We start from the raw sequence: 27513 nt of genomic DNA, 5'->3' as shown, positions 1-27513 counted from the left end.
ATAATCCAAGATCATTATTCCCTTACTTTCACTTCCTGTCAGCGTGTTCATGGCTTTATTCATCAGCTGATTAATTACTGACCCAATTATTTCCTATAATGTTGACGAATGGGCTCCTCCATCATGGCCCATAATAAAATGAAACTCTGCTTGTGCTGAATGAGCGGCTTGTTCGCTGTTGTTTTCTATGAACTGCTCCTTTTTTTCCTGGATATACACAACTCCACATATGGTCGCGCTGTCTCCGCCCAGCTCAGCTGCCCCCAGACTCCCACTGTTGTCTCTCCGCCCAGAGCGTGAGTCGAGTCGATCTGAGCTGAGTTGAGTTGAGTGTGGACGGGAAGATAACAGTGGAAACTGGGCAGGGCTTTTTGCCTGCACATGAAAGCATCCCCGACTCGTGCACACACACACTCACACTCTTTACTTTCTCTTTGGTGGACATGGTGACGACGAGCCGTTGCGCAGATGCGAGACTGAGACTTTAAACTGCGCTCAGCTTGGACTCGCGGTGACATTGGTGACTCCTGTGGGCGTAGCTGCGCACACACACGCACACACACACACTGCACACACACACCGGTTGTGTTGCACAACTTTGGGAACTATGTGGATTTGTTTGCGAGCAGCGCTGAGAAGGAATGCGCGGATGTGGAGGCTGTTCCTCTGGTAGTTTCTCCCCCACGGAACCGTGTCGTGACTCTCCAGCGTGTCCATCTGCTCTTGTGTTTTTTGTTTTTTTGGTGTGTGTGTGATCGTGCAATCGACAGGCAACATGCAGCACGATGTGGAGCTGCTGCTGCAGCCCTCCAGCCTCTAACCGACTGTTGTTTACCTGCTGTGTCGACACGGAGCGAGGTTGCTTGCACGTCGTGCCTGTGCAGAGCTCAACTCCATGGGAACCCGCCGCCGCCGCGCGTAACGCTGGCTGTGCTCTCCATGGAGGAGAAGAGAAGACTGTCTGCTGGAGGAGAAGCCGCTCATCGATACCCGATACACTTTAACACAGCGAGCGAGTGACACTTGAAACGAGATGAGTCAAGAGCAGGACGGGATATCCTTACCGGTGCCTTGCTTTAACGCTTGTCCCGGCATAGACAGCCTCCGCGGTGAGAGCACCACCGGTTGCAGAAGCAGCAGCGGAGGAGGTGGAGGCGGTGGTGTCCCTGCAGCCGGGAGTTTCTGGCATGACTCTTCGATCGGCAGCGGGGGGATCAGCCCCACCGCCGGGGGCTGCCCGCTGGACGCCGGCGGAGGAGGCTTGCTGTCCACCACCGGGAAGTCGAGCAAAAGCAGGCCGGTGACGGTGGCCTATGTGGTGAACGGGGAGACGTTCCAGCAGAGCAACGCGGAGAGCATGGCGCTGCAGGTGCTGAAGGACGCCTGCGACACGGTGGGCAGCAAGCTGGAGACCGTCAACTTCAGCAAACTGGACTTCGGGGAGACCGCGGTGCTGGACCGCTTCTACAACGCAGGTGAGTCCGAGTCCACATCCACCTCCAGCAGCAGCAGCAGCCTCTATGTGCTGACTGACAGGTCATAATTCAAAATGCAAACGTGTTTAGCACCATATCATGCAGAAGCAGTTCAGAGTGCTTTACATATAGGACAACATATTAAAAAGTAAACAGCAATAGATATTAAGATGCACATAAGTTCATACACACAAATACATTTACAGTAAGGAAATGCACAGCTAAACATAAAAGTCTTAAGTTTGGCTTTGAAGGAGCACAAGGTCGGAGCATTTCTGAGATCATGTGGTAGACTATTCCACTCTTTAGGTTCATACTGTAGATGCTAAAGGCCATGTCACCTGAAAAGCATGCATACGTTTTTCTGAATTGGACTGGGAGAGAAAGCCTCTAATCCTTGAGATATTTCTGAGTTGAAAAAAACAGCAACCCTAGAGATGTTGCTGATATGGCTTTTAAAACAGAGATCTCCATCCATGATAACACCTAAGTTCTTGATTTGTTCACTGGTTTTGATTTACAGTATCTAGACTGTAACTGACACTTAACGTGGTCAATCTTGCTCCTGTTGGGATTTTTTAGATCAATCCTCTAAATGCATTTCATAGGGTTTAACCTAATCTTCCCTCTCCATTATAATGATTAAACTGAAAGATCAATAGCCCTCAGTGAGAGCCAGTCCCCCCCCTGGTGTGTGCATTACCTCAGGATGGCACCGCTCTGTGCCAAAGTAGTTTCAGGGGTCAGAGGTCGCTGCTCTGCTTTGCTTTGCTCTGCTCTGCTCTGCTTTGTTGCAGCAGCATCGGAGTTCCTGGAAACGGTTTTTGCCTGCAGGACAGGTTGCTCCGTGCACCACAAACACAACATCTCAGCTGTTGCATGCCAGGACTTGTGCCTGCAGCGAGTGTGTCACAGTTGTTTCCACGCTGCTCTGGAAGAAGCTGGATCTCACTGACGAGAAAAAAGGAAAAAGAAGTATAATTTGGGGGTTTGTTAATTTGCTCCATAAAGTTGGGGCTGATTGTTATATTCCCCCCACTCGCTCGCTCTCTCTCACACACACACATAGTTTCCCCCTTCCATTGTGTGCCTCTAGTGTGGTGCCAGAGTGTCATGGGTTGAGCCATGAGGCTGGACTTTCCACTGGAATCTCTACGAGCAGAGAAACAAGCCTGAACCCCATCGACTGAAAGCGCTTTCCCTGCTCTGTTTCTTACTGTATGTGAAGCCGTTGGCTCCTAATCCTACTGGAAATGTTCAGTTGCATAATAAGCAGCACTGTAAAAGAAAAAAGAAAGATATAATAATTCTTAGACCATGCAGGAGGCCTGTGGTCAAATAAAAAGCAGCTGTAATGCACAGGAGTGAGGAGGAACCAGTGTTTGCATTCGACTCAGATAGCTGCTATCAGGATTTTTACTCTGCAGATATTGCAGACGACTGCGATCATGAGAATGAGCAACACTTCAGCAGAAAGAAACACCAAAGAGCAAAGTGTGGAGGGTGTGCAGCAGCCATACAGGTTTCATTAAACTTTGATGGAGCCTGTAGCATCTCACACCTCGCCGAAACACAACCAAGTTATTCTCACTTTTAGTATCACGCTGATAGATTAAAAAAAAAAAAAAAAATCCCGACAAGAGATTTCACATGAAGGCCGAGGATGAATGAAAACCTGAAACCTTGTGGTCTGGATTGTCGTCTAAAAGGCTTCAAAAGGAGCTTAGTTTGCAGCAAGGACAGCTGTGAGAACGTAGACGTAGGTGCTTGAATAGATGAGATGAGAACAACAGCGGCACAAATCATTCTGGCAAAAAACACGTCATCTAACAGGAAGGCGTCAGCATCCAACTCTTTGGAAAGAAAATTTGACATCCTGTTGGTGTTTTTGGCACCGCTCCTTTCATTAGTAATCATTCACAACATGTTGAGCAGAAATTAGTGAGTCATTGATTTACACATCAGTAATGATTCTGTAATAACTAGAGCGCTCAGGTTGCCAGGTTGTGTACCTCTTTGGTTTTTGAGTCATTGTTGAAGGAGTTAATTCAGAGTAAATCAATTTCTAATAATCCATAAAGTCTGCGGTCATAATCATTGACTCATAAATCTACTTTGAGGTTAAAACGCACAAAAACGTATTAATAATCTTATAATAATCCAGGTTTGTAGATGTAAATGTTAGTTTTTCCAGAAGGTCAGAGGTCAAAGAGTTGCTTATTTGTTGACTGCTTATTAACGGGTTGTAACAGGTCCATAAAGCATCGTTAAATGGTTAATTAACCATTAATAAAGAGTAATAAAACGTACCCTGGGCCAAAGATAACAGCAGCACAGTGATGAGAAGCCCACTACAGGAGAAGCACACCACAAAAACGTATTAATAATCTTAAAATAATCCAGGTTTGTAGATGTAAATGTTAGTTTTTCCAGAAGGTCAGAGGTCAAAGAGTTGCTTATTTGTTGACTGCTTATTAACGGGTTCTAATTGGTCCATAAAGCATTGTTAAATGGTTAATTAACCATTAATAAAGAGTAATAAAATGTACCCTGGGCCAAAGATAACAACAGCAGCAGCACAGGGATGAGAAGCACACACTACCGGAGTCTGTGTGCATCATTCATAATTGTTACCCTCAGACTTCAGGCACAGATTCAGCTGACAGGGAGAGTGAAACCAGATTGTAATGCAACCTGAATCCAGAAATGATGTCAAAGATATGTTTCTAATCCAAATGTTCAATACTATAACAAGAAGTTTTCATTGAGCCCACGTCAGACTGTGAAATACCTTCCTGGTTAGAGCAGACCAGTGAAACCAGACAGTTGTAAAGTGCCTGTTCGACACATGACAGGCTTGTTGCTGGTCATAACATCACATTATTGGTTGTACAAACACATCAAGTATGCCTCTTTCTTTTTTCTTTTTTCTTTTTCCGTTTGGTCGTGTCCCTCTAAACTACTGTGGAATTTACTCATAACCCACAGGGGAGGCTGGGGAGGAATTTTCCCAGAAACACACTGTTGTATCTATTCAAACACAAACTACTTCATCCTTTTCCTGCACAAGTGCGTGTAGCAGATATGAAGGCCAGACAACAAAAACCTTTAAACAATGAGCTCAGAGCTGGAGCTGGAAGCCTGAGCAGCATGCACGTTAATGTGGAAAGATGATTTGCCAGATTCAAATGCAGCAGCGTCGACGTCGTTGGCTGCTGCTGCTGCTGCTGCTATCTGTCCTTAAATGTCGGGCCTCACATGACGCTCGTGGACAAAGAGGACATTTGGCTGAGAGATGGCAGAGGCCGATTGTCAAGCCCGTGCAGGGGGGATGTGATGTGATGTGATGCACAGGATACGTTAGGGGGGGAGGGAGGGATGCAGATGCAAACATTTGCCAGTAATGGATGGCCGACCTTTTTCTTTCAGAAGCGTTTTCTTTTTTTTCCCCCTGAAAGCACAGCTGTTGATCACAGAGTGTGTTGCTGCAGTCAGAGCTCTGATCTCTCTTCTGACAGTCTGTTTGAACGTGTTGCTCAGGTGCCCTGTGATCGCATGAGATTGACTGACACCTGTCAGCAGCGATGTTAGATAATAAACTGTATGAACACACATACACTACACACACAGTGCAGCAGTTAGATATACTATTACAAACCCAGCACCTGTCAACATTAGTGAATCATTATACCTTCTAGTTAGTGGTTATTCAATAGTTAGTGAACAATATCCTAAATGATTAATCGACTAGTATTAACCAACTTGAAATTGTTAAAGGTGGCTTTTGTTATGGAGCGTTCGATGAACTCGAAACTCAGATTTTTCTGACGTCCTACTTGGAAAAAGTGCAATCAAACGCCATCTCATGTTGGAGTTCCTATTCGGGAAAGTCGGAGATAAAAATCTACTCCGACTTCTCAGAGAATTGGTTGTCAGATCTGACGTCACACAATAATCTGAACCCGCGCAGAACCACCATCAACGGTAAAACATAGATTAAAATGCCAAAATACATTATGAATTATACAATAGGCTATTTACTTGCTGGGTCATTCCATGAAAACTGTTAAATTTGGGTCCCCAACATTCAAAGAGGTATAGGAGGCATAATAAAACTGTCAGTAATACTTTCAGTGTCTGAAGCCATTAATTAAAGTTTACTTTCTAGCATGAGGTAAAATAAAAGTAAATAATAAATATACAATTTGCACATATATAACTTTTTGTGTTAAACTACAGTCATTTTCTCATGTCCGCTCTGACCATTTTTCTCGTTCATGTAATGTAAAACTTAAAAAATATCAAATAAATCTCAAACATTTATTGTTCTTATAGTTAGAAATACTTTCTTCTTAATAGGAAATATGTTAATTATATTAAAATGTCATATTTTTTTATTAAAATAGCATAATTTCTCCATGTCCATCAATTTCATATTCCACCCCGTCACACCAATGTAATTTTGCGCCAAAATGCAATAAACTTCCTGTAAGGAAACAGGAAACAGGGAGTGACATCATTCAAGAGTTTGAAGGAGGGAAGTGCAAACAATGGTGAGTTCTGATTTTTCTTTTAGAACATTTTTGGTAAATTTTTCTTTCAAAACCTTCTCTGTTAAGCATAGCATATCCACCCCATCACACACAAAAAGTGGGGAAAACAATTTTTAAATCAAAATTTCAAATTACATTTGTATAAATCCTTAATTTTACGATGTAATGTCATGCTAACTGCAGTGTTAGCTTTTAGCACATCCAGGAATTCGGCCATATTGCGTTAGATTTTCCACCCCGTCACATTCCACCCCGTCACACAAAAGCCTGTGACGGGGTGGAATCATTGTGATGGGTGGCACTGTTCTTCATATTGAATTAGTATAAAATATTTTAATCTCTATCACTTTCACACTTCCCTCCCCCAGCATCAAATTAAACACTTTGTTCTGTGTTATCAGTATGTTCTTAAATTTTGTCCATTCCACCCCGTCACAATATTCCACTCCGTCACACTATATTCCACCCCGTCACAGTGTGATTTAACCAAAATCAAAAGATTAAAAAAAAATAATTTAAACAAACTATTGGTGTTTTTGAACAAAAAGACAACTTCTGAAGTGAATAACTTTTTGTTAGTCTTATTTTAATCTAAAATTACTGTTCAATTTGTTAACCTTTGTCCTGTGACGGGGTGGAAAAAGAAACTCTGATTTCTGGGTTTTAATGTGCTAAAAGACCGTCAGAAAAGGGTGTCTGAGATTGAAAAATATGTTTTTTTGCAAGTGTTACATGTTCTGCATGCAATGAAACTAAAAAAAACAAAAACCGATAAGATCAAAAAACACAAATTTCCGAAGCCCAAACTTAACAGTTTTCATGGAATGACCCTGCTACAGATTACTTACTGATGTTGTGGAACATAGGCTACTGTAGTAAATTCAAGTTGTTGCATCTATCTATCATCTATCTTATTTCTCTTTTATTTTAAATTATCTGTTTCATGATTTTTAAATACTTCTTTTTCCGATTGTTTTGTGCCCTTTGTTTTGTTTTATTTTAATGCCTTACCTGCGTGAAGCACTTTCTAGCACTAGCAATATTAGCTCTTCTTGTCTCAGTCACATCTTTTCTTCTACTGCAGTTAGCATGCTAACTAGCGCCTCAGCCTCACTTAGCAGTAGCAGCTCACCGTAGCCTCCAGTCTGCCCTGAAGACACACATCCAGCAGATAGACCTGCTTGCTTGGGGTGCAAATCATTTTATAAACAAAATACAATAGTAACAGTCACCACCACCTAATCCCTAGTACAAATAGTTCCTTTAGAGTGCAATAATACTAGTGACATGGCAGTCTTAGTTACAGTCTGTGTCCAAGATTTATGTTATACTGATATTTAGCTAGAATAAATAAAACATGAACTCATCATCAATAAAGCATGAGTGAAGCACATCCCCTGCCTCTGATCTCATACGTCTAATGTAGCTGCAGCAACAAAGTGAAGCAACACTCAGTCCACCTGCTAATTTCATTTTGGCTGCAGCGAGTTGTTGCTTCCAGTGGAACTAGATTTTTTTTCTAGGTCATGAAACAAAGCAGAAGCTAAAATCAATATAGTAAAAAGCAGCTGTCAGAGTGTGAATCATAATCATAATTCATCTACTGCAGGGCTAAACTGTAGCAGTCTCAACGAGCACACATGCAGTGGCAGAAGAGAGGTGGAAGTGCAGGATGGTTAATGTGTTTGAATGGGGGTCAGCCTGCTTTTATTAAAAAGAGTCAAATAATTGTGGATTGTGAATCATCTTACATTTTAGAGACACAAGCAAGCCTGCAGTCTGTGTGTGAGGCTATACTTTAAGCTTTACTTGTAACTAGCTGAGGCTGTTTGAACTACCCTGACTGAAACAACAGCTGTTTACTGAAGGAATTTGTTTCAGAGGTGAATTTGCAGCTCTGTCATTTGTAGAAAATGATTTCCCTTGTCCCGTCTTGTAGCCTATTTGTAGTTGAGACACAGAGACCGTTCGGTGCTTTCAGTTGTTTCTACCTCATCCTGACGGAGGATCGAGTGAAAGAAGCTAAGAGGGTCTGATGGCTTGAGGCGAACAGCGGCAACAGTCGAGCACTCAAGTGAACATCGCTCAGTACGTTTAAGATGACTACGCTAATGCTTACAGTACTTGAATTGACACGGTAATTGCAACGCTAACTGCTGCTCCGAGCCATCTGCTGATGCAGCTTCTGTGTGGAGTCGACTGATATGTAATGTAACCTCGCTTTTAAATAGAAAAGTTCTCACAGGAAGTTCATTTCAGAGTCATTTAAGCAGTGATGTGCAATGGTAAATCATACAAATGCATATTGACTCACTCATGCTGCCACAAACACATTTAAAGTTTGGTTATAGGCTATTTGTTTGAAATTGAAATTGATAAATTAGTAATGAGACAGTTGCAAACTCAGGATTTCCTCATGAAATGTATTTATATAGGATCTCTACAGTTGCTGAATCTCTTGCGATGTTAAAAATGCAGTCGCTTACAATGTTTTTTTTGTTTTAATATATAAAAGATCAATTGTACAGACTTGTGCTCTTCCACCTGTCTCAGCCGGTTGGGTGTTGGGTCATCGCTGTGGTATGCAGAGCTTTATCTCTCCGGCTGATCATTATGTTGCGTTACCGTGTCGTTTACTGGGAGCACAATGGGTTTTTGAACAATTCATGAGCGCTCTGAGAGCAGCGTTGGCTCGGCCCTGAGTGTTTGCTTACCTCTTGTTTTGTGCCGAGAGCTGGAGTCCACCACTCAGCAGCGCAGGCAGGCACAACGCAAAGGCAAATTGTTTTCAGGCCGTCGGTCCACTTGAGTTCTTACATTGTTGTAATATTGACAAGGTCTGAGATGAGCACAGCTGAAGTCTTTCTAGTCACAAGGTAGAGAGATTTTGAAAGCCTCTAAATTTGACCAAAAAATACAAACAATTTCTCTCAGGTGTATCATCTCTGCACTTCTGTCCACAGTGATGTTCAATGGTTCAAACGGTGCAGACATAAAAAGACTTGATTTGAGTGTTAGTGGTTGCTTTGAAATATTGCATTTATACCTAAAACAAGTGCAAATCCTCCAATCTATGAGGCTTGATCAATTGATTTAATGATGTACTGAAGTTCAACTGATTGATTCGCCAACTTTCAGCAAGAAGTAGGCTACGACACTGAATCCCATTGGAGTTGCTCAGTGACTACGATGTGTGGGTGTAAAGATACGGTCACATCAAATGTTTTTATACAGGCAGTCATAGGGTAATGCAGGGGTGTCAAACATGCGGCCCGTACGAAGGTCCAATCTGGCCCGCGGGATGAGTTTGCCAAGTATGAAAATCATATTAAAGACAGAAGAGGCATAATATCGCCGAAACTGCACATGTTTTTCTTTTTCTTTTTTGTCAAAGGATAAATAATTAACTGTAAATATCTTAATAATGTACTTATTTGCTTTAGAACAAAAAGAAAAGTTTAGAGTTCTTGTTATTTATAGGTTATTATGCTCTTATTTTACCTGGTATGGCCCACTTGAGATCAAATTGCACTGAATGTGGCCCCTGAACTAAAATAAGTTTGACACTTCTGGGGTAACGGTCGGCAAACAAGCCAACAAGCGGGGAACATCAGTCAGTCAGTCAGTCAGTCAGTCAGTCAGTCACAATAACTTGTTTCTAGTTTTTCTGTATTGTCTAGAGGGGAAAAGCATCCTCTTGCTTATACTGTCATGTAGCTTTGTAGTTCATTTGCTAATGGGCACAGTATGTTGTTTTTACAGTCAAGTCAAAGAGTGTATTTATCCTATAGTTTCCTGTTTCCTATATGTGTACAAACATACAGTTCTGAAAGTTCAGTACAGTTCGACATGGGAGGGTTGAATAAATAAAAAGTGGATAGAGAAACAGCTCCGGGTTGTGATTGATGAATGTCGGAAGTTTGTGGGTCAAAGGTCACCAAAGATGAACCTGATGCAAAAAAACATCCACAAGGACTTCCTTTTTCCTCATTTATTCTCATCTTCTGTGTAGTAAATGAGTTAGTTGTTGCTTTCTGGCTTCAGGTACATGTGTTTTTCTAGGAAGTGGGACACATAAAGTCTAAACAGTAAGCCCAAACAGGACAGAGATGTAATCCATACCCAGCGGGGCGGGGTCCGACCATGTCCAGAGTCAACACTGCCCGGCCGGGCCCCAGCTGACAGCCTCTTGTTGAGAGCGCCTTGGGATTCACCGGCATAGAGAAGGAGAGGACTGTACTGTACACTCTGCTTCCCGACAGAGAGGCCACGCTGCTCTGAAATCCCATCAGCTGGCCCTCTGCTAAGTTGTTTATCCTCCCTTCTGTTTACTCTGCATGCTTGGCTGCTCCTCGGGAGGTTAGAGAGCACAAGGTCAGAAGGAATTAGCCCACAGGCCACTCGCTGGCGTCTGGGGAAGAGTGACTTCACCTCAGCGGGAGAGGTAGCTGCAGACAGAGCCTCCAGTCGAGTGCATGTTATAGCAATAGGAAAAGGGTATTTTTTTCATCATGTTTTCACATGCTGGTGTTTCTTAACAGGAAGTATAGTGTAGACTCAATAGAATCGGAAGCAGAGAATCAGTTCTTCATTCATTATTGTTGTGAAATCCATCTTGCAATGGAAGTTCGCCAGCAAGGACGCACTCGAGCTCGCTGTAATCACTCCAGGTTTCTCTGCTATGACATCTTTGCTTGTTGTTCTGCAGGCTGATAACAGTAATCCTCCGATGTCCCTCTGCGCTGTATTTCAATATCAAACAGTCTGTTAAAAGAGTGTTTTTCATATATATACGCAGAACATGTTGTAAGTAGTGCACTATATTCTTGGATAAACCCGTGGCTAAATCTCTTAAGTGCTACTCAGAAAAATGACAGGAGGCGGAGAGACGACGCGGCGTATCAAAGCAGCTCCCGTTCAGGTCTGATCAGGGGTTCAGTCGAGGTAAAAGGCAGCAGGAGTGGGTACAGCCATGCAGCGTCTTTAGAAACCAGTGGAGTGAAAGGGGAACTGACTCATATAAATGGAGAGGCAGCAGGAAGTACTGAATGACTTCTCTTGCCTGCTGAATTCCTGTCAATACATGAATCGTGTTTTAATCCAATCAGAAATATCAGTGTCTTTACCTGTAATGTGAACAGCTACTTCTCACACTGCAAAAACTCAAATATCTTACCAAGAATATTTGTCTTATTTCTAGTCAAAACAAATCTCATTATACTTAAAATAAGACTCATCACATAAAAAGTAGCTTGTTTTTAGACACTTTTTCCTTCTTTCAAGCAGATTTTCACTTGAAATAAGTAGAAAAATCTGATAGTGGAGCAAGTTTTTCTTCCTTATTACGAGCACAAAAAAGATTTTTCTACTTACTTCAAGTGAAAATTAGTTTGAAACAAGTGAAAATGATCTAAAAACAAGTTAATTTCTAGGTGATGAGTCTTTCTTTAAGTGGAAAGAGACTAGTTTTGACAAGAAATGAGACATTTTGACAAGAAATAAGACAAATATTCTTGGAAAGATTTTGAGTTTTTGCAGTGCAGGTAGAACAGCTGTCACTACATGGTTTTCTGGTTTTTCTCCTACACATTTATACAACACATCACTGAAGGCAACACGTTCTTAAACACTCTTTGTATGTACATTACGTTGTCTAATAGGCGTGTTAACAGGTGCCAGTTGAAAGAGGTGTGTTTCATTCTCATCTGCCCTCGCACTCGCTCCTCACGCATGCAGCACGCAGCTCTTCTCTGGCTTGTGTCTGCGTTACTGCATATGCAAAAAAAAATATCACACGCACCTCAAAGGTCACGGAGTCAAGTATACGAACCTGTGGGAAAGAGAAAAATCGATATTTACACGACGTGTTACGGGGAGAGTGTGGGGGCTGACACACCTCACTTGACATTAACCCAACTTTCTAATGTGTCATATGAGTACTTGGTGTTTTGCATAAGTAATATTGCAAAATATGTCATTACTTTCACCAACTAATTACTTTGAGGGGGTTATTTACTGCAAAATAAGTTATCTTTACATGTAAATACTAAAACTTTGAATGCTAATTATATGTTTTTCTAGTGATTCATTTACAGCTATTGACTTATCAGTCTAGAAGAAATGTTGCAAGTTAATTCCTTTACTCACCAAGAGCAACTTCGATGTGAACTCTTGTCTTGATCTGCTACGTTTTACACTACTTTGTGTTTACCCTAAAGACAAGTGCTTCTCAGTGGGCGTACATGTAATATAACCTCTTGTCTTGTAAACACAGCGCAAACGCAACTAAAGCTTTTGTCAAGTAACGACCAACAGCAGCAGCCACTGGTGAAAAATCACATTTGACAGCAGAGAAAATGTGTAAATATTCACTTTTAACCAGGTCCTATACATACATGCACTAATATGACTATAAATTGACATCCATGCTAGGTTTATGTAAGGTAGCCTAAAACCTGATGTTTAGCATCGATAATTAACCAGTTTTCTACTCACCGTCATGCCAAGGAAGGGATTAGAGAACTTTCAGAGTCATCAAAACGCTTTAGGAGTTCCAGGGGGGGTCCGGCTGGCAACGGATTTTCATATAATGGCGGCAGATAGAGTTCGCTTTTGAATCGTCCAAAACACACACTATGAAACATCCAGATACCTCCATACTGCTCGTCTGTACTGACCCAAGTGTCCTGAAGCCGCCACATGAAAAAGGTGTTCAGAAAAAAATAATGTGATCTCTGTTTTTAGCCTTGTTGTAGCAGTAGCTCCCAGTGGTTCTGTTGATGTTTGTGCACATATGCGATTGACCACATGTGAGATTTGCTGTGAGATGTTCATTCGTCATTGTAAACCATTGGATGTATGATGTAAACACGGAAGAACATCTCACAGCAAATCTTGTGCAGCCACTGGGAGCTACTACTACAACAAGACTAAAAACAGAGATCAAATTCATTTTTTCCCAACAACTTTTTTATGTTGCGGGTCAGTACGGACGAGCAGTATGGAGGTTTTTGGATGTTTCATAGTGTTTGTTTTGGACGATTCAACAGTGAACTCTATCCGCCGCCATTATATGAAAACCCGTTGCCAGCCGGACCCCCCCTGGAACTCCTAAAGCTTTTTGATGACTCCAAAAGTTCTCCAAAACCTTCCTTGGCATGACGGTGCGTGTGAATACTGGTGGATTATTGATTTTGGGTGAAGTATCCCTTTAACATTTGCTGATTAAGACTCAGCAAAGTACAACGTTAGCTGGTGCTCATGCCTTGCAGCAGGTATTTGCTCATAAACCAGACTGTAAAACACATTTAACATTTTGACATGATGATGTTTCATGTAAATTTTAGGGGTTAAACCCAGCTGCAGCTAGTACAGGAGGTGACATTTAACTTAAAAACCACAAAAGTTCACTTCACCGTGACACTAGAGGAAATGTCAGTCTCTAAGATTTATCATTAGGGAGATGTGAATGTCTGTATCAAATTTTAAGCCGATCCATCACATAGACTTTGTTATTTTTCACAAGATAAGTGAAAAGTAAAAAGTCAGGGGATCACTAATGCAAATAGAATTCATCCTCAGGGTAATAATGTGACTGTCTGCATGAATTTTTATTGCAAACCGACTTAGATATTTGAGACTGGATCTGAATCTGAAGTACTTCTCCACCCAAGAGAAAAGTTGCTGAAACTGAAAAATCTGGAGGTCGAAGAATCCTTCAAAATATGCAAATTCATATCCCAACATTTTCAAAACACATTTTTCCAGTAAACTTTTCCAGTTTTTCAACAAGTGGCTCAAAAAATTACCAAGAAATGCTTTGGAGGTGGGGGATTTCTTTTTCAACCACATTCTGCTGTTTCATTATGTTTTCCACTTCTCCAGGTATAATTTTACACTCATCCCTGCTACAGTATATTGCAGCTCTTGTTTGCAAACAAGGGGGGCAGCTCTTGCTCAATCCATGTCATGTGAAGTAATTGAGATAAGGTTGAAACATTGTTCACTTGGAATAAAAACAAATCCCTTTTGTTTCAGCAAATTCAGCTTCACAGAAAAAAAAAAAAAAAAAAAAAAAAAGCAAGCAGGAAGTAAATCAAGTCAGCGAGAGAGCGAGCAGGGGCAACCAGCCCAGTAGCACGGGTTGAATTCACATTCTGTTCTCAGCTATTTTCCCCCTCGGGGCCGTGGCACTGCAGTTTAGTGAAATCTCTCAGTGTGTGAAAAGACAACAAAGTGGAGCAGAGGTAGAAGAGAAAAAAAAGGAGAAGAAAGAGAAAGGACCAGTCTGCCAGGAGGGGAGCAGAGCAGAGCGGAGCAGAGCAACTGGCAGCCTGGTCTCATTTCCTGCATCACGGTGCTTTTCAGGGTCGTTTCTTTCAAGCATACTTTTGTCTAAAAATAAAGGGAGCATTAATCTCTGTGCTGCATGGGCAGGGCATCCAAATATACAGAATAACCATTGTCTACTATTTCCCATATTGTCCTCTGGGAGAATAGCTATATTTGTAGTAGACAGAAATGCTAAGTTGGAAGACTTCTATGGTGCTTTTTTTTTTTTTTTTTTTTTTTTTTGCCATTCCCAGGGTGTTTATTTTTGGGAACATGCATCTATTGGCTGTTTATACTTTGAGAGGCCTTTTTTTGGCTGCATAATGTGTTGTCAAACCTGATTTGGGAATCATCTGAGATATTCGACCACTTCTAAAAGATACTAAATGTGCCTCAAGGTGTTTGTTTTACTCCAAGCCCTCTTCCCTCAGGGTTTCATTTAGGAGTTTGTACCAGCTGTCCTGGCAACACTCTCCTTTGTTTAATGAAAGTGTGGTGAAGAAGCAGTCGTTAATGGTCAAAAAGCTTATTAAAAAACACAATAAAGATGTTATCCCTTCATGACTGATGGAGTCTCCCCTGAGGGACAAACATGCTTGTTTTTACCTGCAACTGTTGCATCACTAGTTTCTTTAACGTTGACATTTCCAGGACAGGTTGATGAGCTAATCCACATTCTTCTGACATACTTTACAAAAAAAAAAAATGAACAGAATTACAATTTAATTTAACTTTTGTGTTGTTAAAACAAACCAGTTATTCTCTGGAGCTGTTTGCAAATCCTGTGGAACAAATTCCAAATCTCAGTGAGTTATTTTGGAGCAAAAACTAAAATCCACAAACATTTTCTGTTCCAGTGTTTTACCAGGTCAAAATCTGACACTTGGATGTTTTTGTTTTTTGAACGCATTGTTTTGAAGTCAGTGTTTTCATTGCTAGTGGCTCTAAATATTGGTTAGAGCTGGGGGGTTTTTAAAAGTATTTTGTGGGTTTTTAGGCCTTTAATCAACAGGATAGATGTAGAGAGACAGGAAATTGGGAGACAGAGAGAGAAAGGGGGGGAGCAACATGCAGCAAAAGGCCACCTTTTTTTGTCATATTTGCTCTACTGCTGAGTGTGGTTTTTTTCTCACTGGGATCAGATGGTGGTAATTTGTTGTTCGGCCAGAGCTTTAACAGATCGGAGATTACAGTGAGTCGCTATCGGAAAAGTGACGAATTTGCAGTTAGTTTCCACCTTTGGAGAGTAAAGGAATAAAGTTTGATGCTTTCTTCCAGTCTGGTGTATGAACAACTGTAGCAAAAGCAAGACAAACAACAAATAGCTCATTTAAAAGGTCCTTATTTAGTTTGTATATATGACGCTGTGCTGGCAAATAACACTGATGGACACATTCACATACACATAAAAGACATGAGAAGCCACACAGATACAGTACATACACAGTTTGTACAGCAAATGGCTAAATGCCCAAAATCTCGTGGCTCCATGCAGACTCTTGTGGGCATCACACAGACCCCTGGTATTGAGACATCAGACACGAGCAGCACCAGAGGTAATCATCGTGCAGCTGCCACAAATTGCTGGAACACAACAACCGTCCTCTTGCTGTTCCTGGAAATTTGGCAGAGAGTTTGGACACTATATGCTCTCGAAGTTTTTTTTTTTTTTTTGTAAAGTGGGGGGGTGGGTGGGAGGGAAAAGACGACTCCTTGAGTGTGGGAAATAGTTTCCAGTCTTTTCCACTGTCTTCTCGTGTCCTTGGTGTGGGCTGAGCTCCAGGGAAATCCTCCCACTGCGCTCTGCTCCACTAACATGCGCCTCACTCACTCGCTCCCTCCTTCAGCTTTTACAGAGGGGGAAAAAATCTGAATGCTACACACCTTAACATCTTTTTTTACAGCAGTTTCCTCGCCGAGTCTCCATGGTTACAGCATCTTACTGTATGTGGGGTTGTTATGCAAGCGGCTGCGACGAGTCGACGAGTGCTTTATTTACCTACTGTTGTACCTATACCTGTCCTGTTGCCGCACACTCGGAGAGTCAAACTCTCAATTAAACTCGAGGCCCCATACACAGCTGGCCCCGCAGTGACCAATGGAAACACAGCTGCTAATGTGATTGTAGTGCTTTTAGCATTGCCGTGCAACGACGTTTTCACACATATGAAGCATTGTTAGACTAAAGAGAGGGCACACACAACTGCGCTTTGCAAACATTTTGTCCTCCTCTTGAACTGCCCAGTGAAGCAGATTATATAAAATACAGTAGTAGCTGCACTGTGGGAACGGTCGAGTAGCAGCAGTGGAAAATAATACAAGAACAAAAAAAAACAAAAGTTATCAGCGAAATTACACAAGATAGAGCTGAAGCTGATTGTTTCCAGTACAGAGGTACATATTTGGCCATTTTTGACGTGGAAATATTTACAGTGGTAAATGGTTTTGATACTGGCCAGACACCAGTAGGTACTTGTTTTGATTTATGTGAGGATATCGTTAAGGACCTGTTCCAGCGTTGACTTTCAAGCCGTGCCAGTTCCTTTAATACGTGCCGTCCGTCAGTAGCGCTTTGGACTGGTGTGAGTCTCAGTAATGGCATCTCACTTGTAAATATAACACTCCCTTTGTGGATTGGAACAGCCAGTTAAAGACACCATGTAACCCTGTGATCCCTGGTGTGTGTGTGTGATCCAGACTCACTGAACAGCCTGGCAGCACTGAAGAGATATCAACCATGTTTCACAGGCTTCTCCAGTGAATGGAAAATGAAGAAGACCATGGTATATGGTGTAAAAGCTCTAGGGGAAAACACTGGCAAACCATTGAGTTGATAATATTTAATTACAGATATCTTCTCATATCTGGCAAACTGGCCCATTGGCATAATCTCTATAGTCATAGCAGTAGATTTGTTACCTTTAATTGTCGGTGCAAGCTATTTTTAGAACGGCTGAGCAGAGCCGTGAGCTGCTCAGAGCTACGCTACAGAGGCTAATGGGATTTCTTGGTTTCCCTCATCAAACTCATCAAATACACAATCCAACAACTCCAAAACGCTCTGGTGGACAAGTTGTGACCTGCACATTCACCACGCTATGAGATAATAAGGGAATGTTAGAGTTGTTTTAGAGGTAAATTCATGCAAAACCACTGATGCACATTCCTGTCGAGGGCAGTTTTTCAGCAAGCAGTCTCTGTATTTACCTCGAAAACCACTCTGTCTCGTAACGTTCTGTTATTATCTAATAGCGTGGTGAATGTGCAGGTCACAACTTGTCCACCAGAGTGTTTTGGAGTTGTTGAATTGTGTATTTGATGAGTTTGATGAAGGAAACCAAGAAATCCCATTAGCCTCCGTAGCGTAGCTCTGAGCAGCTCATGGCTCTGCTCCGCCGTTCGAAAAACAGCTTGCACCGACAATTAAAGGTAACGAACCTACTCCTAAAACTATAGGGATTATGGCAATGGGCCAATTTGCCAAAAATGTTGAACTATCCCTTTAAAACTACACATGGGAATGACGGTTAGACGCAGGTGTGGTCATAAACAAAGCCTTATTACACTGGACAGAACATTTAGCTGCACTGTGTATATAGCTTCAGGGATTTACACTGTACTCTGCTGTTTAGCTAAAGGCTGTGGGGGAGCTACTGTTTACATTTCTCAACAGCCTACACTCATTAAAATAGATTTCCTTTTGTCCAAATGTGTGCTTTCCTTTTGGCTCGGTGCACAGCAGAGAAAATAGACTTTTTGTGGGAAATAATCCATACCCACTTGAACAGTCTTCCAGCGCCATTTAGATCCTGCTGTGATTAGATTCCCCAACACCACCACCACCACCACCACCACCGCCACCTCGCTCTCCAAAAAACAGCGTGTGTGTGCTATATGGCGTTGGAGGCACCGATTCACATCAGAGTCATTCTCAGTAAATTCATGTGGCTCTCCGTTCTCTCTGAGCTGCTCATCATCCACCGTCTATCCGCCTCCTCTTCCTTTATCTCCCCCTTCAGAGGCACCGCTGGGCCTGAGGATCCTGCAGCAGCAACAGCAGCAGCAGCAGCAGCAGCAACAGGCCGAGTGCTGCTGAAAGCCAAACAGTATAAGGGAATATTGAATTATTTTCCTTTCCTCTGTTGTGAGCAGTAGCAGTAGGCGAGTGGATCGATGTAGTTTTGGTCAACAGCAGCAAGTCCGTCCAGCTGTAGGAGGTGCAGCAGGATTATCAGGACGTCATTCACTCTGCATGTGTGTGCATGTATTTTTCTTCTCGCAGCTTGTCTTATCTCTCCCTGGTGGTGCAGACACACTTGGTTTACTACTAATTAGAGGTGATTGCAAAGAACAGACAACAGACGATTGAGGTGAGCGCATGCAATCAGATGGCGGAGGCTGTTGAAAGGAGTGCCATGACTCTGGTTTCTCCCTCGCTGGCTTTACGCAGCCTTCTGTCAACACTATGTTGGCAGGTGTTGCTGTTAACGTTGGCATGCACGAAGCTCTGCTGTTGCATTGGTAAGCAATCATGACATCTGAACGCTCTCCAGAAAAAACAATCAGATGCTCTGCTTGTTAAACGGCCGCCACTGACTGAGTGAGATGTTTCCCATCTCAGTGCTGTTTGTCTGAAGGAGATGACATCATGAAGCCCCCTTGCAGATTTAATGTATGTTCATTCATAGTCCGTATTGTGGACAAGAACTGGGCTGACTTTATTGCAACTAAGATAGCAGCACAAGTTCCCTGCAGATGGAGACAAATAAAGCAGACAAAAACAGTATATCTTATGTAACCCCAATAAAAAAAGCTACCTCATGTTATCCAGTGGTTTTGGCAATGCACTCAAACATTGTACGCTACTAAGCGCGATCCTTGATAAACAGGTTAGAAACGTTTATGCATGAAAATGAAAGTGTCAAAACATTCAAGTAAGCCTATCACTTTAGGGAAAAGTCCAGAGCGGAAAGAGGAAGTAAAGTTAGTGAATGTGCAGCACGTTCACACAGTTCATATAATAAAAAGGACGCTACACTTCCTGTTAAACAAAGACCATTCACTTTAACAGAAGCAAACAATTTCTATTTGAAACTGTAGCTCTGTAATAAAATCAATTCAATGGAAGATTACTGAAGTGAGAACATGGGTCAGGGCACAGTTAACTACTTCTCAGAAAGTTAAGGAAATGACCAGAAATAGTCTTTCCTCTGAAACTAGTGGCAGAGTTAATAAGGCTAGGAACATAGCTGGCATGCTATCTAGTGAATTTGTGTCTCTTCTAAATAACAAGCAATTAGAAAGCAAAGCATTGATTTAAGATTAATCAATTGATTAATAATAGTTCCCCTACTAAAAGTCTGTAAGTTTTGCTAATGCGAGGGAATCTTTATGCCCTCTCAATGAGAAGCGATTTATCAAATGTAGGCCTAAGTAAAAATCAAATCTAATTAACTAATAATGTATTGATTATCACTTAAAGGCCCCATGCTGTGCACTTTTCTCTGGGTTTATTTACCTGCTGATATCCCTAACAAAATGTATCATTGGTTTTGAGTACCTGTGATCTGCTTAATATCGTTTATATTGCCCCTTTCTGTTGCCTCTTTCTGGAGTTCTAACAGGCACAGGTCATTTGGCCAATCAGAAGAGAGAATGAGAACCTCTCCTCTGATTGGCTGACTGTTTTAGAGTGGCATGTGGCCGGGCCAATCACAGGCAAGTAACTGAAACCTAAGCTGCATTCATACAAATTGAAAAAAAACAACTGGTCACGGTGGGCGGAGTTACCTTGTGTGTGACATCACAGAAAGGAGGAAGTGCTATCTGCTCGTCTTAAAGAGAATGTTCCTACAAATGGGCGGTGTGTGTCTCTCCGTTTATGACCAGTTTGATGCATGGGGCAGTATATACGTGGCCCAGAGACCTCCCCAAGCACAAAAAAATAACCAAAATCACATTTTTCATGCCATGGGGCCTTTAACAGTGTTAAGATTAAGAGTTGGATAAGTTAAAGAATGTATTTGGTAGTTATGCTAATGCCACTTAGGCGAACAACAACAGCTTATTCAGGCCTAACAGTGTGAAACATTCAGTTAAAACTTTATTTACTCAGAAACAACAAAACCAAACCGAAGAAAGTCTTTTCTTCCACGGATGCTAGCATGAACCCATGTGCCCTTCAAAATAAAACTACAAAATCCACATAGATTTCTTCTTTTTTCTTTTTTGCAGGAGTTTATAAAGCTCTGTTTAGCATTACATAACCTACATTAGTAAAAGTCTGATTAATTAGCAACGTGAACCAGCTGAATCTACTACAATCACTGCGATTGTAGTAGATTTGGCTCTTTATTCTGGGCACTGATGAGAACTTAATCTTCTTTTAGCAATCTGAACGTTTCTGTGAAGGAAATGATGGGATGAGGCAGCATTGGCGACCACTTTATTATACACAGCTTTTCATTCAGTCTGTGATGTCTTGTTCTGTGACTGAAATACACACATAGCCTATCGTCACTCCACACTGACGACATCATCATCTGTGGCCAGTCGAGCCAGCGCTGTCAGCTCTCAGGAGCTTTCTTGTGAGTACAAAGCACTTACGAGAACTGATTGCTCTTCAATCCTAACCCTGCAGAACAAAACTCGCTTCTTCTTTCTCTTCTTTTTTTCTTTTTTCACATGTGCACACTGGCGGCTGTGTTCACGTTAACCCTGCCTGCCCTATGACAAACAGCAAGCAAACATTTTCCTTCCATTCGCGTGCAGCAGGTGAGGTTTCCAGGCAGAGCCATGCAAAAATTACCCCACCCCAAACACCGCAGCTACTTCTTCTTCCTCCTCTTTTTCTTTTCTTTTTTGTTGTTGTCTGAAAACACAGCTGTACATTACACTGTTGCCTTTTAATGGCCCCTGTTTGTATTGTACATCTAGCTCAGATGTAATATTGATGGGTCTCCTGTCAGAGGAATGAGACCGGCTCATCTTTTATTCATCAGACAACCAGTGCTGTCTGGAGACTGACATTCAGTGGCACCTTGTGTGCATAAAAAGTACGAGCACTGAAGAAAGGAAATGGCCTTTTATTCAGTGTTTACTCAGGATTGTAGTAAGATTAAGATTCGTGTGCAAAGCATTTCTCTTTTAAAAAATTACAGAGTGTCATTCATTATTCTTCCAGTACAGTCAGTCCTGGTTTGGACTTTTTTTTTTTTTAATGATATCACTGATAGAAATACGTCAGAGATGTGGAAGTAACAAGTGGTTGTTAAGCGGAGGTCAGCCCAACTGAGGATTAAGGTGTTCTTTCCCTCTCCGCCTTAGACGTCAGAAAGTGAAACCTATAGCTTGCACTCAATCAGGGGGAGCAGGCGTCCTGATGTGAAGATGCTGCTGGCGGCGGCGGCTCATCCAGCTCTTGATCTTCCACATCGCTGCACACACAGAGCTGCGGAGCTTCAAATCCCTCGTATCCTGTCCTCTGTCCACTTGGCCGTAATGAAAAATGCGAGGCTGTTTTCCAAAAGCTTGTGTTGTAGAGGAGGAAGCAGGTTGATGATGAGGATCTGCGAGGCCAGCAACAAGTACCTGCTTCCTGGTTGAATTTGCATGTGCTGCTGCTGATGATGATGATGATGAGAGCGTATAGAGCTGCAGAGCCCCTCATCACTGACAAAAGCTCTCCACTCTCCTCCACTCGCTACAATCAGCCGGCCTTCGATAGGCTTTTCCCCACACCGACACCGTTGGGTTGTGTTGGCATCCGGCCACCCGAGCCACTGAAGTGAAATTGTGAGCCTACACATGGTTTCTGTTCTGTTGTGAGTGATTTATTCTCATCTAACTGGGTTTCATGCCACTTAGGTGGAGCAGAAGGACCTGCAAAGACAACACTGGCTTGTTATCGCCTCATGGAGCTGTTAATCAGAGTGTGTGCAGCTGATGATGACAGTGGAGGGAGCGAACCGAACAACGGGCTAAAAGATGCCAAAATGCTCCATAGAGATAAAATTAAACCATTTTCTCTGGATTTGTTGAGGAAAGACTTATTTCTGTCTTTTACATACTGTATGAATATTGATTTGTGTAGGCTATCAGTATCAGTAAAATGGGGAAGTTCAAGTCTCATGTTTTATCATTTCACTGCATCTGAAAGTGAAAGTAAGAATTCATTGATACTAGATGGACAGACATTTATAAAGCGCAATGTCATCGTCAGAAAAAAGAAGTCAATTTCATAATAAATGACCCAGATTTGCTGCAAATATAATAGATTCTTCCCTGATCTATCCCTCCACCAAGTTTGATGCATATTACTTACTTATGTATTTTTTTGCACAAACTTGCTGCAAAATACACAAACACAGGTGAAAACAAAACCTCTTTTGCAGATTTAATACATTTAATAATTAAATGTTGATGGTATGTTGTTATAGTGGACAAAAGTCAAATCTTGGATGTGTTCTGCTTTACTCAAACTCAAGTTTCCAATACTTTAGCTCTCATGTCAGGCCAAGTCTTGAGGTGTGGCAGAACAAGAAGTCCAACTCCAGTCTCATACCCTTTTGTTTAGTTTTTTTGGACTTCTTTCTCACTCAAGTCCACAAAAAGTTTTCCTCCATCGAAATCATGGGTCTAAGGAAAGAGGACTAAGGGCTATACAGAAACAGAAACAGAATCAGATACTGCAGAAAAACTTTGAAGCTTAATCGATCGTTGCTGAACTTCCTCCAGCCTCCACCTCCTCCTTATTTTGTTCTGCACAGGGACCGACCACAGAATACCTGCAGTCGGTTCTAATAGACGAATCCATCATGTGAGTTCGTACACGTCCTTACAGTGGCTCATTGTGTCCAGATGACTGAACGTCTTGGTGCCTTTCTCTGCAGTAATAGTCCTGCAGCCGTCGCCTCTGGCTTTAAACAAGGATATTTGAAAGATTTGGTCGGCTGGATCAGAGATTCTCTGCTCTTAAGCGCGTAATGTGTTTGTTGACACAGGGAGGCCGATAGTTGGAAACAGATGAAAAGCGCAGGGTGTGGTGTTATCTCTGTGACGCTCTCTGCCCCCCCTCCTCCTGTCATTACTGGAGTGCAGCCCCTGGGTTGATTTGTTATTGTTGTTATCGGCAGCTCGAGGCGACCTCTGGGACAGAGTGCACAGCTCTCTGTAACACTGTCATTGCTTATTCCACAAGTGTGTTTAGTAATACTACACACACACACCCAACATAATAACCTGTAAATACAAGATTTTAGATATTTTTTGGGGGTTGTTTTCAGAGCCAGGATGTGAGTATGGTTCAGTTCGGTGGTTAAAGGGATAGTTCACCCAAAATTGAAATTTCACTCATTATCTACTCACCCTCATGTCGACTACATAAGGGCTGGGAGAAGTTTCAGAGTCCTCCGTGGCTTCACTGATTTACAGGGGGTCCCGGCATAGCAGTGCATGTCCATATGACGGTTGCAAATGGATACCAACTGTCTTCGTAACAAAAAGACACACCAAAAAACATCCAAATACCTCCATGCTGCTCGTATGTAATGTCCGTCTTGTATTGAAGCCCCGAAATGTGAAATTGTCCTGAAAAAAATTAAATAAGTCTATATTTCAAGCTTGTTTGCAGCGGAAGCTCCTCTTCCTGGTCCGTCCAAATCTTGCTCGATTTGCGCCGGCGTCAGTGCAAATCGCGACAATGAGGCTGGACAAGACGGACATTACATACGACGGACATTACATACGAGCAGTATGGAGGTATTTGGATGTTTTTTGGTGTGTCTTTTTGTTACGAAGAAAAGTGATATCCATTTGCAACCGTTATATGGACATGCACTGCTACGCCAAGACCCCCTGTAACTCAGAGAAGCCACGGAAATTTCAATTTTGGGTGAACTATCCTTTTAACACAGCTGTGTGTTGGTGCTGGGAAGTCTCCGCCCCTTCACCAGCAGAAGCCTCATTTCCAACTGGCTTGAGTGACAGTTTGCAATATTTACTCCTGTTTGACCTATTGATCCAGATCGTATGGCCGAGTCCAGCTGCAGTCAGGGTGGTATTGACGCCCGTGTTTGTGTTTAAAAGGCGGGTCCAGCCACAGCCACCGCCATCGATTCTCTTTTCTTTTTTTCTTTTTTCAAGAATCGGCCTCTGAATTAGCTCCACTTGTCCCTCTGACGGGAGAATCTATAACCGACAACAGCAGTGAGTGTCACCTTTAACAATATACAGTTTGTAATAGTGACACACGCATGATGTGGTTTCGTATGGGTCCATTAACCTTTGACCTCGGAGCTGAGTCTCTCTCTCCCAGAACAATAAAGAGCAGTCGATGGTGGATTTAATGAAAACCAGAGATCAACAGGCTGCGACTGTCGCTGTTTAATCTGATGCAACAAGTTTGATTGAAGCTGCACTGATCAACTATGATTAGTGAAACACTTTATTGTTGATTAGTCCATTGATTAATCTAGACATGTGAATGCGTCAGGTTGTGTTTTTTTATTCCCGAACCAACAGTCTGGAAAAAACACTGCTAATTGGTAACTGATTACCATCAATTAACTGACTAATTGTTTGAACATTTCAATTGTGGCTTGTTTACGTAAAACAATGCAAAACAAAACAGCACTTAACCTGACAGGATTCAGACTCACTGCTAAAAACGAGTTAGTGCTGTTTATGTCTGTGTTCATTTCATACAGATATCTGCTCTTATTGATGTTTTTTAGTATTTGTTTTCAGATAAGAGCTGTTGGTGTGTGTTTTTTTGAAAGCTAACAGGATTACGGAGCAGTGTCTGTCACTTTGAGAATGAAAATGGTCAAATTTTCTGGATAAAAAGGTCTTAGATTAAAGGTAATTTAATTTTCGGCTTTTTTTTTTTGTAGTTTTGGAAAGACTCTTTTGTTCCAGTGAAGGGAAATCTACAGTACACAGTGATAATGAAGGTAATAGAGAGCACAGACTGAATCAAGATGACAGAGGATGAGTAGTTTTCCCATTTTAAAGCTGGAAAAGCTAAACAGACCTGAGCAATTTAACATCTATTATTGCCTTTCCATTGACTTTGATGTTAGGTAATCACGCTGCCTTTGAAATTCTCTTCACCTTCTGTGTGAATAACCTTTAATAGCCTCATATTTATACCCATGAGCTGTTCACCAAGGCCATGCACTCACTCCAGCTGTGTTACTGTTGTTCAGTGGCCATGAGAGTTGAACACACTGCAGCTCGAGAAAATACATTGATGCAAAGACACAAATGCAAACTAAAAAGGCACACCCGACATAACACCGATGTGTTTCTCTCCCTCAGACCTTGCTGTGGTGGAGATGACGGACGCCTTCCGCCAGCCCTCGCTCTTCTACCACCTGGGGGTCCGAGAGAGCTTCAGCATGGCCAACAACATCATCCTGTACTGCGACACTAACTCCGAATCCCTCCAGTCCCTGCAGGTGAGCCGCCATTTACAGACAAAACAAGGACCCGAAAAGACAGAGTAGTAGAGGCAACGACGATCAATCACCGAGGTGCACCGTGATTTAAAAGGATTTACTGGCAGAAATGTAATTTGGAAGCAGTGGCACATATAAACGCATCAGTAATTTAATGGAAGGAAACACATTTATGAAACATTTGCAGATTGGAAAGTCAGCGGTGGCCTCATTTAGTTGTGGATGAGCAAAACAAATGAGGTCTCAGAGGGAAAAACGGAGTTCACAGGGGGAAAGACAAATTCAGTTTGTTTTTTCAATTAGTGATCAACCTCCTGTTTAAAGTGGTTGTTTTATTTTGGGTTTCGGTGGCGTCTCTGCTCACCTGCCTATCGCTGCATTTTGCATTTTTATTTTATTTTATTTATTTATTTTAAATACATTTAAGGTTTTTCAACTACATATCCTAAGCAGTGATGGAAGTATCATCACTCAGTCAGTCAGCGACATTCACTGTTATAGATCTGGTCCAAATGACCACTTAAGTCAGATTCATATATGCAATATGTGACTCTACACTGTATGTGTGTGTATAATGGTGTAATAAGCCCATTGTACTGTAGGTTTAAAGAAACAAACAAGAGTGAGGATCAATTTTCAAGTTAAAAAATTTGAACTTCGAAGTTTAAAGTTACACATTTAAAGGAAAAACACCCAAATTTGCGAGAAAAACGTAGGCTACTTAAATTTTGTCTTTAGGGGAACTATGCAAGTCTGGTTGCTTTTCCGTTGTTTTGCTACCCGAAACAAGTTACAGGTCATTTATTTAACCATCACAATTACTCTGAAGCTGTTTAATTAAGGTAAAAATCTTGCATAGTTCCTCTTTAAATCAAGGATGATCTATGGCCTACCAGCTATACTCATTAGACAATATAAACTTACAAGGTTAAGCCATGTTCCTGATGCACAATTTGTATTTTAGAGTTTTTTCTTCCACATTTTTACACTTACAATGTGAAATTCAGATATTTACTTCCAATCCTTAACCTACAATGGCCTTAGTACTTAGTCGTAATGTCTGATATGTGAAAAAACTAATTCCGGCTGCATTTCTATCAATCGATTCTTAAATGAGCTTTTCATTTTTGCTCTGGTCCACAATCTAATGGATTAGAAACACACACTGAGCGCTTGTTGAGGCTTAGTGTATTAGATAAGATGCATCTGCTCACTGTAGAAAGTAACTAACAAAGATTGAAGAAGGTATGCAAACAATTCCCCTGCATGCATTTGTTGGGTATTGATTCATACATGATGTAACAGTAACTCATCTGTATTAAAACGTCTTCCACTTGTTGCTTTAATGGGCTGGAAGCTGCTTTTAGCTGCGTCAGCACACGACAAAGACAACAGCAGTGTGTGAGTCCTAAAAGCTCCTGTTGCAGCAGACGAGACGTAGTTCACACACACACACACACACACACACACACACACACACACACACAGTCTGAGGCCCGGGGTGTTGTAGCACGGGAACACTGACGCCTTTTTACTGCAGCCAGTAACTTTGTGTAGTGAAGGGAGTCCTATGGCGACAGGGATCCTCGGCCAGAGACCGCAGGGTATAGTCAGCATGCAGCGCTACACACCCAGTCAGCAGAGAGTCAAGACAAACAACGGCGTAAAGAGCAAACACACACACATTAACCTTAT

General features: G+C 41.9%; 1 protein-coding gene across 1 annotated transcript in view; it reads left to right on the top strand.

Moving 5' to 3' along the window:
- The first annotated feature begins 334 nt into the window (after positions 1–334).
- Positions 335–27513, top strand: part of map3k5 (mitogen-activated protein kinase kinase kinase 5) — a 94238-nt gene continuing 67059 nt past the window's right edge. The window contains exons 1-2 of the mRNA XM_084001052.1: positions 335–1475; positions 25679–25818. Coding sequence (XP_083857178.1) covers positions 1034–1475; positions 25679–25818 — 582 coding nt within the window. The 5' untranslated portion in view covers positions 335–1033. The remainder of the gene's footprint in view (positions 1476–25678; positions 25819–27513) is intronic.

The sequence above is a fragment of the Trachurus trachurus genome (assembly GCF_905171665.1).
Source record: "Trachurus trachurus genome assembly, chromosome: 24".
NCBI classification, from domain to species: domain Eukaryota; kingdom Metazoa; phylum Chordata; class Actinopteri; order Carangiformes; family Carangidae; genus Trachurus; species Trachurus trachurus.
Note: the sequence above shows the minus strand (reverse complement) of the source record. Positions and strands in the feature narration are given on the sequence as shown.